This window comes from Haemaphysalis longicornis, unplaced genomic scaffold (assembly GCF_048455015.1).
Source record: "Haemaphysalis longicornis isolate Haplotype H1 unplaced genomic scaffold, Haemaphysalis longicornis Haplotype H1 scaffold_5, whole genome shotgun sequence".
Lineage (NCBI taxonomy): Eukaryota > Metazoa > Arthropoda > Arachnida > Ixodida > Ixodidae > Haemaphysalis > Haemaphysalis longicornis.
This window is the reverse complement of record NW_027526385.1, coordinates 41,796,434-41,810,718: the sequence shown is the minus strand read 5'-3', so window position 1 is coordinate 41,810,718 and position 14,285 is coordinate 41,796,434. Positions and strand designations below refer to the sequence as shown.

Sequence of the window (14,285 nt, the reverse complement as noted above, 5' to 3'; positions counted from 1 at the left end):
AGTCTCTCTGCGCGTAATCATCCGGAAAGACACGTACTAGAGGGCTATGAATTGTAATTTGGCCGATACGCGGTCGTGGTTCTAGCTGGTAAAGCTGTCGACTGGCCAGCAAGTACAGTAGCGCGCTTCTACAGAGGCAGACAAGGACGTTGCGCGCGCGGGAGGATGTTAAATCTCCCGCTGGCTATGCGCCAGTCATGATCATCATCGTGGATTTTCCCGTGTGAGTAAAGTTATCATCCCCGTAATGGGCAGCCATGGCTTCGGTCTCGCTTCGGTCGTTCTTCCGTTAATAGAGGGCGGGTGAGGAGATGTGCATGAACGCTTTGGAGAATGGGTACTTCGGGATGAGCTTTTAGCGGAGAGAGAGAGAGACTCTTTATTACAGAGAAAGCAGAGAGGTTTGCCAGCATGAATTCGCCGACATGCTACTCTGCGGGAAAAGGTGGAGAAGGAAACAAAGGAAGTAGATGGAAGTAGAAGAGTAGGAGACAAGAAGAAAAAATAAAAATTAAAAAGAAAAGAATAAAAATTAAAAATAAATAGAGTCCTGTCCCAGCGTGGACTCATACTGCGAAGCATTCGCGTGCATGCACCTTAAACCAAAAAATAGGAGCGGGCGAGCGCCATTTCTCGTTCGGGGGATTAACTGCACTGCCACAAAAATTGCTCGCTTACTGGAGCAAAGGCGAGAGGGCGAACGGTTACTCTCACGACAAATTGTCCTCAGCAGACGAATGGTTGCTCCGTTCCGATACGTCCCGGGTACGGGATAGGAGCGGCGGGTATCAAACCACCGTCCCCTGTATCGCGAACCCGGTGCCCAACAACTTGACCGCCATGCCAGACATCGATGCTGGCCGAAGATTAGCAGCAAAATGTAAAGCGTTCGGTATATCGCACCCGGATTCGTTTCATTAATTTCTAACGATGCAAGTGTTTACAGGTTCCGCTTTGCTTACCCTAGCGATTATTGCTCAGCTTCGATGGCGAGTAGAATCTTACAAGCACAATTCTTTCTCGTAAAAGAGAATAAAAGCAGTCGCCGTGGTCGCGACTGGAGGGGTGGTCTAACGAATAACTTGCTTCGGCACAGAGACACCCACTAAGCAGTTTCTCAATGTTCGCCTCATATATTGAAGAAAGGGCCACGAACGCAAAAGACAAGTTTGGTGGGGACTGAATTGCAATATGGCAAGATAAAATACAATTTTCCAAAACAGCCTATGGTTCGGGACAACTGCGGTATGCGGGGGAGGGTCGGATACTGTAAGGAAAGGAACGAGCAGGATTAAAGATGGCATGCCTCCAAGACTGCGTACTTGTGTGGTGGTTAGACATCCGTAGTGTTACTATGGGTGGGCTGCTGGGTACCCGTACGCAACAACACTTCCCAGCAAAGCCAAACTCCATATTTTGCTTCTCTCCATCAGCATTCTCTTTCGCTTTCAGTGCGGAAGTCGTTCATGCGGCTAGAGATAGGGTCGTAACAGCCGCTTGAAAAAAGTAAAAATAACGCCCGTACGCGTAAGAGCTCTCTGGCACTATCATAATACATGACGAGTGCAACGCGTAAACGGGTTGACACAATCGCGGGCTGTTATTAGCGGATATCACGCAAAGGAATATGTACGCTCTCTGATAGTGACAGCACGCTCTGAATAAAAATGTCCATCGTGGAAAAGCGCACGGCTCGCGTGGATTAATTTGATTGAACGCTAATGTTTTCCATCTCTGTCCACCAAATTTTTTTTGCCACTTTCATTTTGTATTGTCATTTCGTTTGGCACTTTTATTGGCACCCTCATTTTGTCTTGTGATGCGTACCACGCCACCTGGCGTGACGCGATGCACGTAGAATTTCGGTAACCTTCTCGGAAATGCAAACTGGTATATATGTATGCAAAGCAAACGTATCTACGCACGTCAGAAAGTGGTGTTTTTATTTTGAGTGCGGTAGATTTTAGAGAACGGGAATGAGTGAACGCTAACACGTGACGTGTGAAAAGTGAAAAAAAAGAAGGTAAAACCAACGGGGGTCCTTTCGTATGTTACATATTGACTATGGTGAGGCTGCAACTGAAGTAAAAATAAATAGTTCTTGTTTTAACACCGAAGCTATTTAGCAAATCGTAATTTTTCGTGTCCGCAGTTCTAAATACCAAAAAATTGTTAAGCTCCCGCACGTCAGCGCGTGTATGTGAACGCGGGCCTCGCTGCGACCGCCCGGCAGTTAGCGAAACCAGGAAAATGCGTAGAACTCGTGTGTGCGTGCCTCGCGACGACCTCCCAGCGCCCCCTGCGCAGGTTTGTCAAGCCAGGCATGCCCACTTAGAGAGATTGGCAAAGATTGGCCAAAACAAAACAACATTCCAGCGTTCGCCGTAACTCCCAAAAATATGAAGGAAGCTCACGCTCACAGCAACAAAGCTGGAGCAAAGGTCATTTCGGCATCAAAGAAGAAGCAAATCGGCTGCAATCGCGGACTTAAGCTCCGTGATGGCCGTACAGCTTCTCTACCTTCAATTCTTAGGCGTTCGTGGGAGTTTCCTTCATTTTTTTTTCTTTTCACGAAGCGTATGACTACAGTCAAAGAGCAATTCCATGGGACTAGGAGGAATAAACGTAGCAGTCAAGGCTGTTTGGTTGACCACGAGGTGGGGGTAGCTTTAGTCCAAGCAGCCCTGGGTCTGGCGGCCTGTCTCACCCAGTCTGCCAGCTGTTGTTGGTGATCCGGGTTTGAGCTGGTCATCCGATCATCGCAATGCACAATCGATGCGTTGGAATTTGGGGAAAGGGCTGGTGTGTGACGGCACGCCCACACCATGGGGTATACATTTCAAGGCTCTGGGTAGCATCAACAGTTATATGAGCATAGAGTCCGGTGTTTGAAGTGCAATAACGCATCACGTGGGCATGTGTTCGCCTAAAGCTTTCGGTACATGACCGTGTCTTCACAAGACATCATGAGACGCGCCAGCGGAAAGGTTCTTTGTTTGAGGCGGCATAGGGCCAGGACCTCTGGGGATAATCTCGTGTGTTGTGCTCGTGGAAATACTGGATGGAGTCCAACAAGGAGACGCCCGGTGGGCACCACCTCGGGTTGCGGCGTTAGACGCCCCGTTCCCTTCCCCCTTACAGGGATGAATGAGCCATGAATAATATTGGTCAGCCTAAATTTAATTCAGGACACAAAGGCGAATGACGAAGCACAAGTGCTGAATTTTATATACGCCTCGCCTTGTACATTCATACACTCCTCTAGCCAAGGGGTCCAGGTATAACAGTGCGCATAAATAGTTTCTCTTTATCGGTTAGCGCAACCGACACAGTGCTGACACAATCGTTGACGTCCTCTTCAATGTCCATTGCTTCGATGATTTCGCGCGCAAGCCTATCACTGTTGGGTATTTAAACCGTATTAGGTTTATAAACCTTATTCTTTGTTCGACAGCCATCCCGTGAGTGACCTAATACTGCACTTCACGCCCGATCTCACGTGCTGGGGTCCTGGGATACGCACCGCGGAAAAAAAAGGGTTTTTTGCCCTCTGACTCTGCGCATTCGAAGAATGTCTAGCGCGGAATGGCGAACATTGCCTTGAACTCGGCTTTAAGCCGGGCATGCTGCCACGAGATGGAGAGGAGCTTCACAGACCAAGTCTCGAAGCTGCGCAATGCTATCCGAATGCGGTCCTGGTGTCGATCTGCGAGTCGTTGCTTCAAAAGATAAAAGGGAAAAGTCCCCAGGGGTCCGAGAGAGGCCATTGACAGGAGCAAGCTTGTGGTTGGTTGTACCCTATCTGCGCGGAATCACACGCAACATTAAGAAGATAGCGGCCAGAGAGGGCATGACAGTTGTGTGCTCAGCCCCAAACAAAGTGAATGCCATGTGCCGCCGTGTCAATCAGCCAATGACAGCGAGCCATTGCACAACTAACCACCGTACCAAGTACGCAGCATGTGTGCAGGGGGTTGTATGCAAGCTACCATTATCTTGCGGGAAAAGCTACATTGGCCAGACCGGACGTTGTATATCAACAATCGTGTTCTAGAGCACAAGGCCGCAACAAAGAATGCTCCGTCAGGACACTTGGCCACGCACCTCCGAGATTGCGCCATGTATAAAGTGGACTTCCATGGCGTCATGACCATGCATAAAAAGAGTGATAGGCTTGCGTGCGAAATCATCGAAGCGATGGAGGTTGAAGAGGACGTCGACAATTGGGTCAGCACTGCGTCGGTTGCGCTAACCGATAAAGAGAAACTATTTCTGCGCACTGCTGTACCTGGACCACGTGGCTAGAGGAGTGTATAAATGTACAAGGCGAGGCGTGATAAAATTCAGCCGGTAGTGTCAGCGCTTGTGCTTCGTTTTTCGCCTTTGTGTCCTGAGTTAAATTTAGGCTGACCAGTATTTTATCAATTATGATCCAACTAGCTCAGATTCGGCCTATTTTAATGAATGAGCCGGTGTCCAAAGGATGAGAACGCCCGGTAGATGAGGTTCGGTAGGTATACGATGCTTAAGGCTGTTGTTAAATTTCGTTCAACTTAGAAGTTAGAACACCCAGTGTTAGGGTCTGACTATGTAATGTTCTTTTCCCGTGGTGGCTGCAAGGGCAATGGCTACTTCTTCCAACTGTTGAACAGGCCTAGGTAGTTGCAATAATTTGTCTGTAGAAGCAGGCGGGGCGGGGGGGGGGGGAGGGGGGGGCGGGGGGGAGCTAAACTAAAGAGAAAGCTTGTGAGACTTTTTGTTTAAGATATTAGTGGGGTTTTTTTTTCGTTTTTAGTCACCTTACTATTGAAGCTTGCACAATTTTGGTTGTGTCGGGCGTTCTTTGATACCGTATCGGCGGTTAGTGATGCAACAGACGAGATTAGAACTTGAGGAACAGTTGTTTCCAGGCCATGGAACGTTGCCATCTCCACTCCGTTTCACTGTAGCGTAAGACCTACTGGGCAGACAGTTTTCACCTTTGGAACTGGAGTGTTTTCTACTTGCTTTTCTATATCGGGAGTATGCGCCGGTGGTCGACCTCTGGTTCGTTTCTTCTGAAGGGTAATAACAGGTATTTTTTCCGGGGAGCTGTGCAGACCCCGTGAGTGAACGTGTGTTCTGTATTTTTAATTGCTTCTTGCAAAGTGTCTTGCTTTGTGCCAGCAGAGCCTGTGCGGGTACATTTTGTACATTTTGTGAGGTACTCTGTGGAAATACCATAAATAATGCCTGGGATATTGGCCAGCTGCGCTCGAAGGTTCCTAATGGACACAGAGACAAGCAGAGGGGATAGTTGTCCGACGCCGAAATCTTCGTACCCGGCCAACAAGTGCCAGCTCTGCTGCAGGGAGACTGCAGACCAGAAGCACATCTTGTGGGACTGTGTCACGTACCCTATGAAAGCGACGTCAATAGCCATCCCGTGACGGCTTGCAGAAGCCGCAAGGCGCTACACGTACGAGCATCAACACTGGGCCGTCCAGCAGGTCCTGCGGGCGCTCGAAAGGCATGAGGCTCGCGAGTCGGCAACGGCGAGCTTACGTCTCGGCAGAGTAGTAGTAGTGGCGCTCCTCGCGGTAGCCCCTACCGGTTGCCCCTCGCGGCAGCCCCTAACCACCAGGACAACGCCGAGGCGCGGGCGTAAAAACGTCGTTCTGCCGGCTTAAACAAAGTTTATTCAATCCAATCCAATCCAATCTATCCCACATAAGTATAACCCTAACGTTTCCGTTACGGCAAGAACGGTCTTTTTTCCTTTAAACCGCTTGTTTCCGTCACAGCTGCGCGGATCATACTGGACGCGGCTAATATGAGGTCAAGCGGGGTGAAGTCATCCGCAAGGTGAAAAAGTTCACAGCGGAAGCGATGCAACGTGAGGTGACAGCTCTACTGTCCCAGCTGCGTGTTTGGCAAACATACGGATCACTGTTTCTATGTCTGCCCCTCAGGCCTTTATATTGCTGTTATTATGCTCGCTCCGTCATTCTTCTCAGTTTCTTGTTGGTGTAAGCTTGTGCACTTAATACGCTTTTAGCTCTTTATGCGTTTTCTCTACACAGAGCATTCTTTGTCTCTTGTTAGTCCGTGAATTTTGTGTCATGTCACCGTTATGAGCGTTATCCTCACTGTGTCACTCAATTGTTATTTAGAGTAATCTATGCGCTATGCATCACGTCAATGTAATTATTTTTCGTCCGTTTCTTAGTTTACCAGTACGCGGACTTCTTCCTTGTTTGTCTGCACTGAAATGAATTTCCTGACTGACTGACTGACTGACTGACTGACTGACTGACTGACTGACTGACTGACTGACTGACTGACTGACTGACTGACTAATCAATCGATTGACTGATCGATTGGTAGGTTAATTGATCGACTGACTGATTGATTGATTGATTGATTGATTGATTGATTGATTGATTGATTGATTGATTGATTGATTGATTGATTGATTGATTGATTGATTATACCAGACAGATATCGCCGTAAAACAAGCTTCAGAACAGTTCATGTTCAGAGAGGTACAAGGAGACGGCCTGTGATCCCAGTAGGGACTCACTCGGCGTGCCGCGATTCCATTGACTCTCCACAGATTTCCTCTTCAGACGATGATGTCTACACTTTGCAGCGCGCTGAATTTGTGAATAGCGCACAGTTAGCAAGGCGTTCAGCCGCTACGGCAAAATGTAAGGTCTGTCTGGAGTTGTACAAAAGGGTGCCTACCTCACGTTCGGGGAACTTGTCGTTGACTCTACCGTGCAGTATCTGCAAGCGACGGCGGAGAAGAAGGGAGGGAGCAGCCGTACGAGGCTGGTGGGGAGGAGCAGGACGACAACAGGACCGAGGAGCCGACGAAGGCCGACGTCAGGGAGCGCAACGTGCAGAACGACAAGGGCGATCGGGAGGTACGGGAGCTCAGGGCGGCGCTCATCGACGCCTTTAATCGGCAAATGGAAGTCAGGTGAGATCTGCTTCCTCGCATATTTTCGTAGAGATTTCTGGCACCCTTGAGGCCAGAGATATAGAGAGATAGAGATACATAGACAGATATACAGAGAGAGAGAGAGAGAGAGAGAGAGAGAGAGAGAGAGAGAGAGAGAGAGAGAGAGAGAGAGAGAGAGAGAGAGAGAGAGAGAGAGAGAGAGAGAGAGAGAGAGAGAGAGAGAGAGAGAGAGAGATTTGATGAACAGCTGAAGAGGTTAGCGCCCTGTTAATGGAGCGGCTTGCAACTTCAGATGGGAGTGAACAAGGCGAGGTGAAATTCAGGAAAGAAATTGGTGAGGAGAGGGAGAAGTACTATAAGACACACATGGCTTTTCTACCAGGCTCAAGGCTGCATGCAGTCTGTAAACAATGTGTGCTTATGCGTTCCTTATTGTCATTTTGACCTCTGTGCACATCCCGTTATGGGCCTAGGTTTCCGGTCCGCTCATGTTCTGCGTAGCGATGTTTAGTTTTTTTCCTCATCGTATTTACCTTGGGGTCTTAAGAAAAGACAACGTGTTACTCATAAGAGTTGGGGGCGCGTCAGCACTCGAAATGCACGCAAGTTGTCCCCATGTCTTACGGACTCAAACTCAAGCACGAAAAGTTCCTTTTTTGTTGTCATACGAGATGCATATTGTTAGGTGGCGGCAGGACATAGATGAGCCGAAACACGGTAGATGAGGAGCGATCTATTTACACTATGTACATGCAGCCATAACTGAGCCCTGGCTGGCTGCGCACCGCACCGAGCTTCTTCCTTGTCGTCTTTTGTTGGTGTACCATGGAGGCGCGGGGATTGTCCTTGACATCCCCCCCTCCCGGTGAAAAGAAAGTTATGTTATGTTGGTTGTGTACAAGTGAACAAGAATCTGAGCTTCGCTTGCCCGAATATACTTTTTTTTTGAAGCCCAGTTAAGCTTACCTGTTCTTTCTGCCAGAAGCCTTCAATGGCTTTCAGTAGCAGCGATAGTTCATGTATACTCAAACTTCAAACTATCTTCCCCATTTACACTACACCCCAGTTATGCCGAATAAGCTATATTTAAATTCTTGCTTTACTGAACGTTTCTCACGGTCGCCAAGGCAACTCATTGAGAGCAAATCCCCCCATTTGTAAGTAAAAGAGGCTTATAACGAGGTAAGTTTTCTGTAGCGATGACTTCGTTATCAAGAAGGTTTACTGTACTATAAATAAACACTGATTGCGTTTTGGAACGCCTGTTGTGAAAAAAGAAAATTCCCCGCATTTCCCCGAGGGGAAGAATGTGAAAGTGCGAATGCACGAGTTGAATTTGCGTGGTTCGGTAATGTTCGCGAAAGAGAGATCACACACACACACAACTACAAAGAAAGAAAGATGCATTTATTCACAGACACCTATTTGTGTTGTCGTTGTACTTGATTGATAGAGCGGATCTCAGCTTTGAAATTTCGTGTCAGTACTCCTTTAAGCGGGTGCATTAGCCCTTCTCACTCCCGATTCCTGACCAATCCCCCACGTGGGTATGTGCCATGTCAGCAGCCAGGCAGCGCGCGCCCATCTCCCCCCGTTGCCAAGGAAGACGAGGAGATTCCTGGCCAATACCCCACGTGGGTATGCTATGCGGACATCGCCGGTGGACGCAGGTTCAGGGTCACTTAAGAAGTGCATTCGCACTTAAAAGAACAGCAACGGTCGAATATTTGTAACACATTTATAGAAAGTAAAAGGGCTTCTAAAACACAAGCGTTGCTGCCCCCATGGTAACAAAATTTCGAAAGGTGTGTGAAGGATCGTTCGTAGAGCAATGATCTGAAGAAAGGAGGGAAACTTCGGGTGGTGCTTTTTCGAAGTACAGTAGACTCGCGACAATCCAAGCTCAGGCAATTCAAACTTTCGATTAATTCAAACGAATTTCAACATTTTGGTGGGCCTGCTATGCTTTGAGTGTATTTTAAAGCCGCTTAATTCAAACTGCTTCATTGCGTAAATTCGGCTAATTTACACTTTTTGCTTATCCTTGCCGGAAAATATCTGCTCAATTTGCCGCTTCTAGTTGCAGGTTTGCATCCTTTCAGAATATTGCTTCGGTCCGCAAGTTCTTGGCCAGTGCAGAAGGCTCTAGCAAAAAGCTGTCTGCCCATGCTGGCATCAAAAGCTCTGCTTTGAACTCTAATGCAAAGACAAAGCAGCCATCCATTCGTGATATTTTTGTGGGCGAAGCACCTTCAAGGTTCGGGCTGTCGGGGTCTCACGTAGTCACGAAGCTAAAACACCGGGACACTCGTTTTCCAACGTCTCGCGCTAGAACGTTTCATCTCCGTGGGCAAAAACGCGTACTAGAAGAACACACCGGGACACTCGTTTTCCAATGCTTCGTGCTAGAACGTTTAAGCTCCGTGGGCAAAAACGCGTACTAGAAGAACACACCGGGACACTCGTTTTCCAGTGTCTCGCGTTAGAACGTTTCATCTCCGTGGGCAGAAACGCGTACTAGAAGAACACACCGAGACACTCGTTTTCCAACGCCTCGCGCTACAACGCTTCATGCTCCAAAGACACGAGACTTTTACAGCAAGGCTGCATACCTCTACCCCCCAACGGTTTAATCTTCGAGGGCAAAAACGCCAAGGCGCCAAGGCCTAAGTCGCCTAGCACTCAGCATCGAAACCGCATTGTACACTTCATTATAGCTTCGAAACCGCATCATTCGTCGAAAATGCATCATCGAAACCACATCGTACAATTCATGCTTATACTGCTTACACGCTTACCCATCATACACTGATGGTTCACCCCTTCCCAGGTTTCTCATTAGCAGAGAGGCCAGGTTTTCTTTTTTTTTTTTTCAAAACGTGAAAAGCGCTTCAGTATTGTGTGTGAATATCGTATTAGAGAATATATGTGAACTTTTCATTGCAACAAAAGTTGGTATGTCATCCCGAATCATATTTATGAGAACTTCCGATAATTCAAACAAAATCCTTGGGGTTCTTCGAATTTGAATTATCGCGAATCGACTGTACTAGGTATTCTATTATTTTGTTAGAAGGTTGTGTGTACCGTCGCCTGTTGCAGATATCAAATGGACACGCCACATTTTATTATGATACGTGCGCACGCTAAAAAAGTCGGCCCTATTTAGGCAGAACACGGAATGTGGAATGAACGCGTGACGTAGGCAGCTTTTAACCGAGTGCGTCTAACATTGTGCCCTTTTTTTTCTGACCGAAAAGGCGCAAGATGATGGAGATCGACAACTTCCTCCTGGCACTTAGCACCGACCTTGAGAAGCTCAGTATCGTCATCAACCAGTAAGTGCACTGCCTCGTGCTTTTCTTTGCTCGCCGCGTGCACTACCACGAAATGAACTGCGCCGGCGATGCTAAGCGACGTTACTAGCGTACGTGCCCAGTCGTTTATAGATCGGTCAAGGCTTGCCATCGAGTCCACTCGTGATGGCTCTGGAAGCCATCTCGGCCGTTCATTAAGCAATAGAAAACCAAATGTCACACAGGAGGATTGATTTCTTTTAACTTCGTTCATTTTTCCTTCTGTCCGTTCTTTTTTTCCAGGTGGGAAACACAGAAAGTCAAGGCTGAGGCCACGGAAAGCGAAGGCAAGTGTAAAAAAAACTGTTGTTGATTCCTCTGTCATAGGAATCGGGAAAATACGAAAGCGAAATGTGCAGCGAAATCTGCAGCTGAGCATGATTTGCGGGTCGGTGTCTGTATTGCGGGTGGGCTTGGCAAGCGACGTCCTGCTGGCGAGTCGCTTCGGCAAAAGTGTACTGGCGTCATTTCCGTGACGGATATGACGTCAGTGAAATCTTGGTGTGTTCCGTCATAAAACGCTGTCGTGTTAAAATATAAAACCCAAAAACGAACAACCCTAAGTATAACGTACTCTTTAGTACTAAAGGTTGCTTCCCCGCAGAAAGACCCTGTATGCAGGGGTGCACCCTTTACAGGCCACTTGCTTCGTTGTACTGGCGTCATTTCCGTGATGGATATGACGTAAATGAAATCTTCGTGAATCCTGGAATAAAACACTTTCTTGTTAAAAAAATCACCTCTAAATTTCATTCCTCTGGTCATTAAACGGCCCACTAGACGCTACTGGAAGCCTTATGTTGTGTTCGGTGCAGGAATAACGACATCAATTCGGGCTGTGACGTCATCGATGTATTATTCCTTACTTGCATAGCGAAATAGAAGCCATCAGGTCGTCGAAGCACCAGTAAAAACCTGTCTGCCTAAAGAAACGAACTGACATATTTCCAGATGGTGATATAATACAGTAAAAGCTCGTTAATTCGAACTGGCTTAATTCGAACTTCCGGCTAATTCGAACTCATGTCCTGGTGCCGGCACATCCCTGTATATTTCAATGGGGGAAAACTCTCGATAATTCGAACGCGTAGGTATCCAGAACGGTTAATTCGAGCTGGGATTCCCTGGTTTCCATCTCTCCTCGCAGAAGAATTCGGCCCAGAGTGATTACAATGTGTTGCAAATCCAAACCAATCCAAACCAAATCCAATCCAAATCCAAACCAAATCCAATCCAAATCCAAACCCAATTTACGAGAGGTACAAAACAACGAAACAGAAAAATAACAGGGTTGCGCGCGCTCTACGCTCCTGCAATTCAGCTTATTCCGCTTCTACAGAGGGCGCCGCGCAACCGGCGCCAGTGCTCCGGCGCATGCCATTAATATTTATGAAACATTATTTACAAAATCGCCTGCCACAAACGTGTAGTAGCGCCTAATTTGCGGTAACGAGTACAGAAGTGGCTTCTTTGTGTTCTGCCCGCGCTGTGTGGTGCGATGTCCATTCATTCTAGCGCGCGCCCTCTAATTCGAACTCCGCTTAATTCGAACAATTTTATGCTCCCCTTCAAGTTCGAATTAACGAGCTTTTACTGTACTACTCACGCAGGTGAAGTTCAAAATAAATACTCGATTTCTCCAATCCATTTGTTGCCTTTTTGTTAGCCGTCCCCAACATCCTTGCTCTACCTCTTTTCTGATTCTTATGTCCGCAAACGGCATAACTTCGATGTTTTCAACTCAGATACAGGTTACTGGAGACTGTTCATTTGTTTTATGAGGCCCGTATTTTATCAAAATATTTTGCCCAGCCGTTCATTGCAGTGGCAAGGAAAAGATGCAATAAAATTATTCAGGTCTGCACAGTGCTAAAAGGCGAAAGGCTTCAGTGTGACAGAACAATAAAGACCATGAAGCCAACGTCAACATCTTCTGAAGGGAGTTGGACATAAAAGACTTTGTTTTCTGGCTAGTTCACTGAAGGTCCTTGAAAAAAAAAGCAATTACTACGCGACGAAACTAGGACACACAGAGAGAGAGGAGGGTACCAGGACAAGCGCATGGTCTGTGATTTTCTCTGACTTTCCGACACTGTGGCTTTACTGCAATTTTGCCGCCATTTCTGAATTTTTTAAGAACGTTTATTTAGTCACTGGGCATAGACAAGGGGGTATCAGTGGATGATGACGAAATGTGATTAACTGAACATGCAAATGTTCGTTTCGCATATGAAATCTAGCAGGCAACGGTGATGGGGCCCGTGTTTTACAAGAATGCACCGTCTACGCGAAGGCCCGTCGCCGCAAGATGCCGCAGTCTCGTAGGACGTAAGGCGAGGCAGGACCTCAACAAGTGGTTGAGGCGATCGCGTCGCTGCGGTGGCAAATTTCAGACTTCATGCTAGAGATTGTACTTTCAACTTCATGACATTGTTGTTCGTCCGCTTGCTACGTTGAAATGCGTTCGCTTCCGTGCTCTAAGCTGTCCAACGTTGAATTCGCGTTCCAAGCAATACAACACAGCAGATGGCGTCCTGTAGCTACGTGAATATCTTATATGCAGTGAATCTGTATAATCACTGTATATGCAGAGGGTGTACCTGTATAGGCAGTGAAGCAGAGCCAATGTACGGCTATATAAAGACGTGGTCCCGTTTACGACGCAGCCTCCCAGGAGGAGGAGCCGGGGTACATCCGGCAGGCGTGGGAGGACGTGGAGTACATCCAGGGAGAGCAACAGAAGTTCCTCGCCATGCGTGAGGACGTCGAGAAAGAGTTCGAGGATGCCAGGGAGCACACGTACAAGCTCACCGAGGTAAGTGCACCGATTCTTTGATTGGCACTTATTGATATTATTCACTGAAAAGTTTAGGTGTCAATTTCTTCACTTGGCAACACTGGAAACGGCCACGGACATGGACGAAGCGCCACGGACATGACGCGGCTTGCGCAACTGCGCCTGCCCGCCGCAGAAAAAAAACACACCGGCGTGCGTCGTCTGTTCCGTTTTAACTCGATTCTCAGCGGTGGTGTCAACAGAGATGTTATTATTCGCACTCACCTTGGCGTCGAGGCGTTACTTTGCGTTCCGTGGGGTAGAGCTTGGAATACCCAACCCATATCATGCGCTTAGCACGGACAAGTGCCGCCATCCCGCGGAGCCTGACGTAACCAGTGAAGGCGCACTCACATGGTTGCCTGCATGCGTGCCTCAACAGTGGATACACCCTATAAATTGAAAACGAGTGTCTTTGACTAGGGAGCACACTCGGGAGGAGGATTTACTAGCTCCTATTAAGAGAAAAATATTAAACCCAGTTCCACCTACTGTGAAATCTTCTGAAACAACGTAGCTGTAGTTCTCTTGTGTCGGCTCGAACGTCAACAGGCGCTCGCCTAAGAACGGCAGCGCCGCCGCCGCGCAAATGAATCGGCACCGAACATTAGCTGGCGGAAGGCTCCCTCCCCTCACACTCCCGTACCCTGAGGGAGAGGAACCCGCTCTTGCGGGACCATTGCTCCCTCTGTCGATGCGTCTAGGAACCTGCTCCTACCCCTGCGTGACGCAGGACCTACAGCTGACGGATAAAAAGGCTAGACCTACAACAGCTCCACTGTAAAGAACTGAGTTGGCCTAGACATGTAATGTGGAGAGCTGCCAACCGAGGACCCCACGGCCAACGGAGTGGCTATCCAGAAGCGGGTCCGGAACTAGGAGAAAGATGATGACGGGATGGAGGTTTAAAATAAGAAAATTTAGCGGCAAAGAACGGCTGAGGACAGCGCAGGATAGAAGCAGTTGTAATTAATGTCTACTGCAGGCCTCCGCCCTGCAGTATACAATAATAGGCTGCTGTTGTAGCCGTTGATTGATTGATTGATTGATTGATTGATTGATTGATTGATTGATTGATTGATTGATTGATTGATTGATTGATTGATTGATTGATTGATTGATTGATTGATTGATTGATTGATTGTGT

The 14,285-nt window shown here is 47.7% G+C and overlaps 1 protein-coding gene across 1 annotated transcript in view; it reads left to right on the top strand.

The window, feature by feature from the left end:
* Kif19a (Kinesin family member 19A) overlaps positions 1–14,285 on the top strand; it is a 173,802-nt gene that overhangs the window by 130,564 nt on the left and 28,953 nt on the right. Inside the window, exons 11-14 of the mRNA XM_077670206.1 lie at positions 6,766–6,964; positions 10,207–10,284; positions 10,546–10,589; positions 12,969–13,117. Coding sequence (XP_077526332.1) covers positions 6,766–6,964; positions 10,207–10,284; positions 10,546–10,589; positions 12,969–13,117 — 470 coding nt within the window. The remainder of the gene's footprint in view (positions 1–6,765; positions 6,965–10,206; positions 10,285–10,545; positions 10,590–12,968; positions 13,118–14,285) is intronic.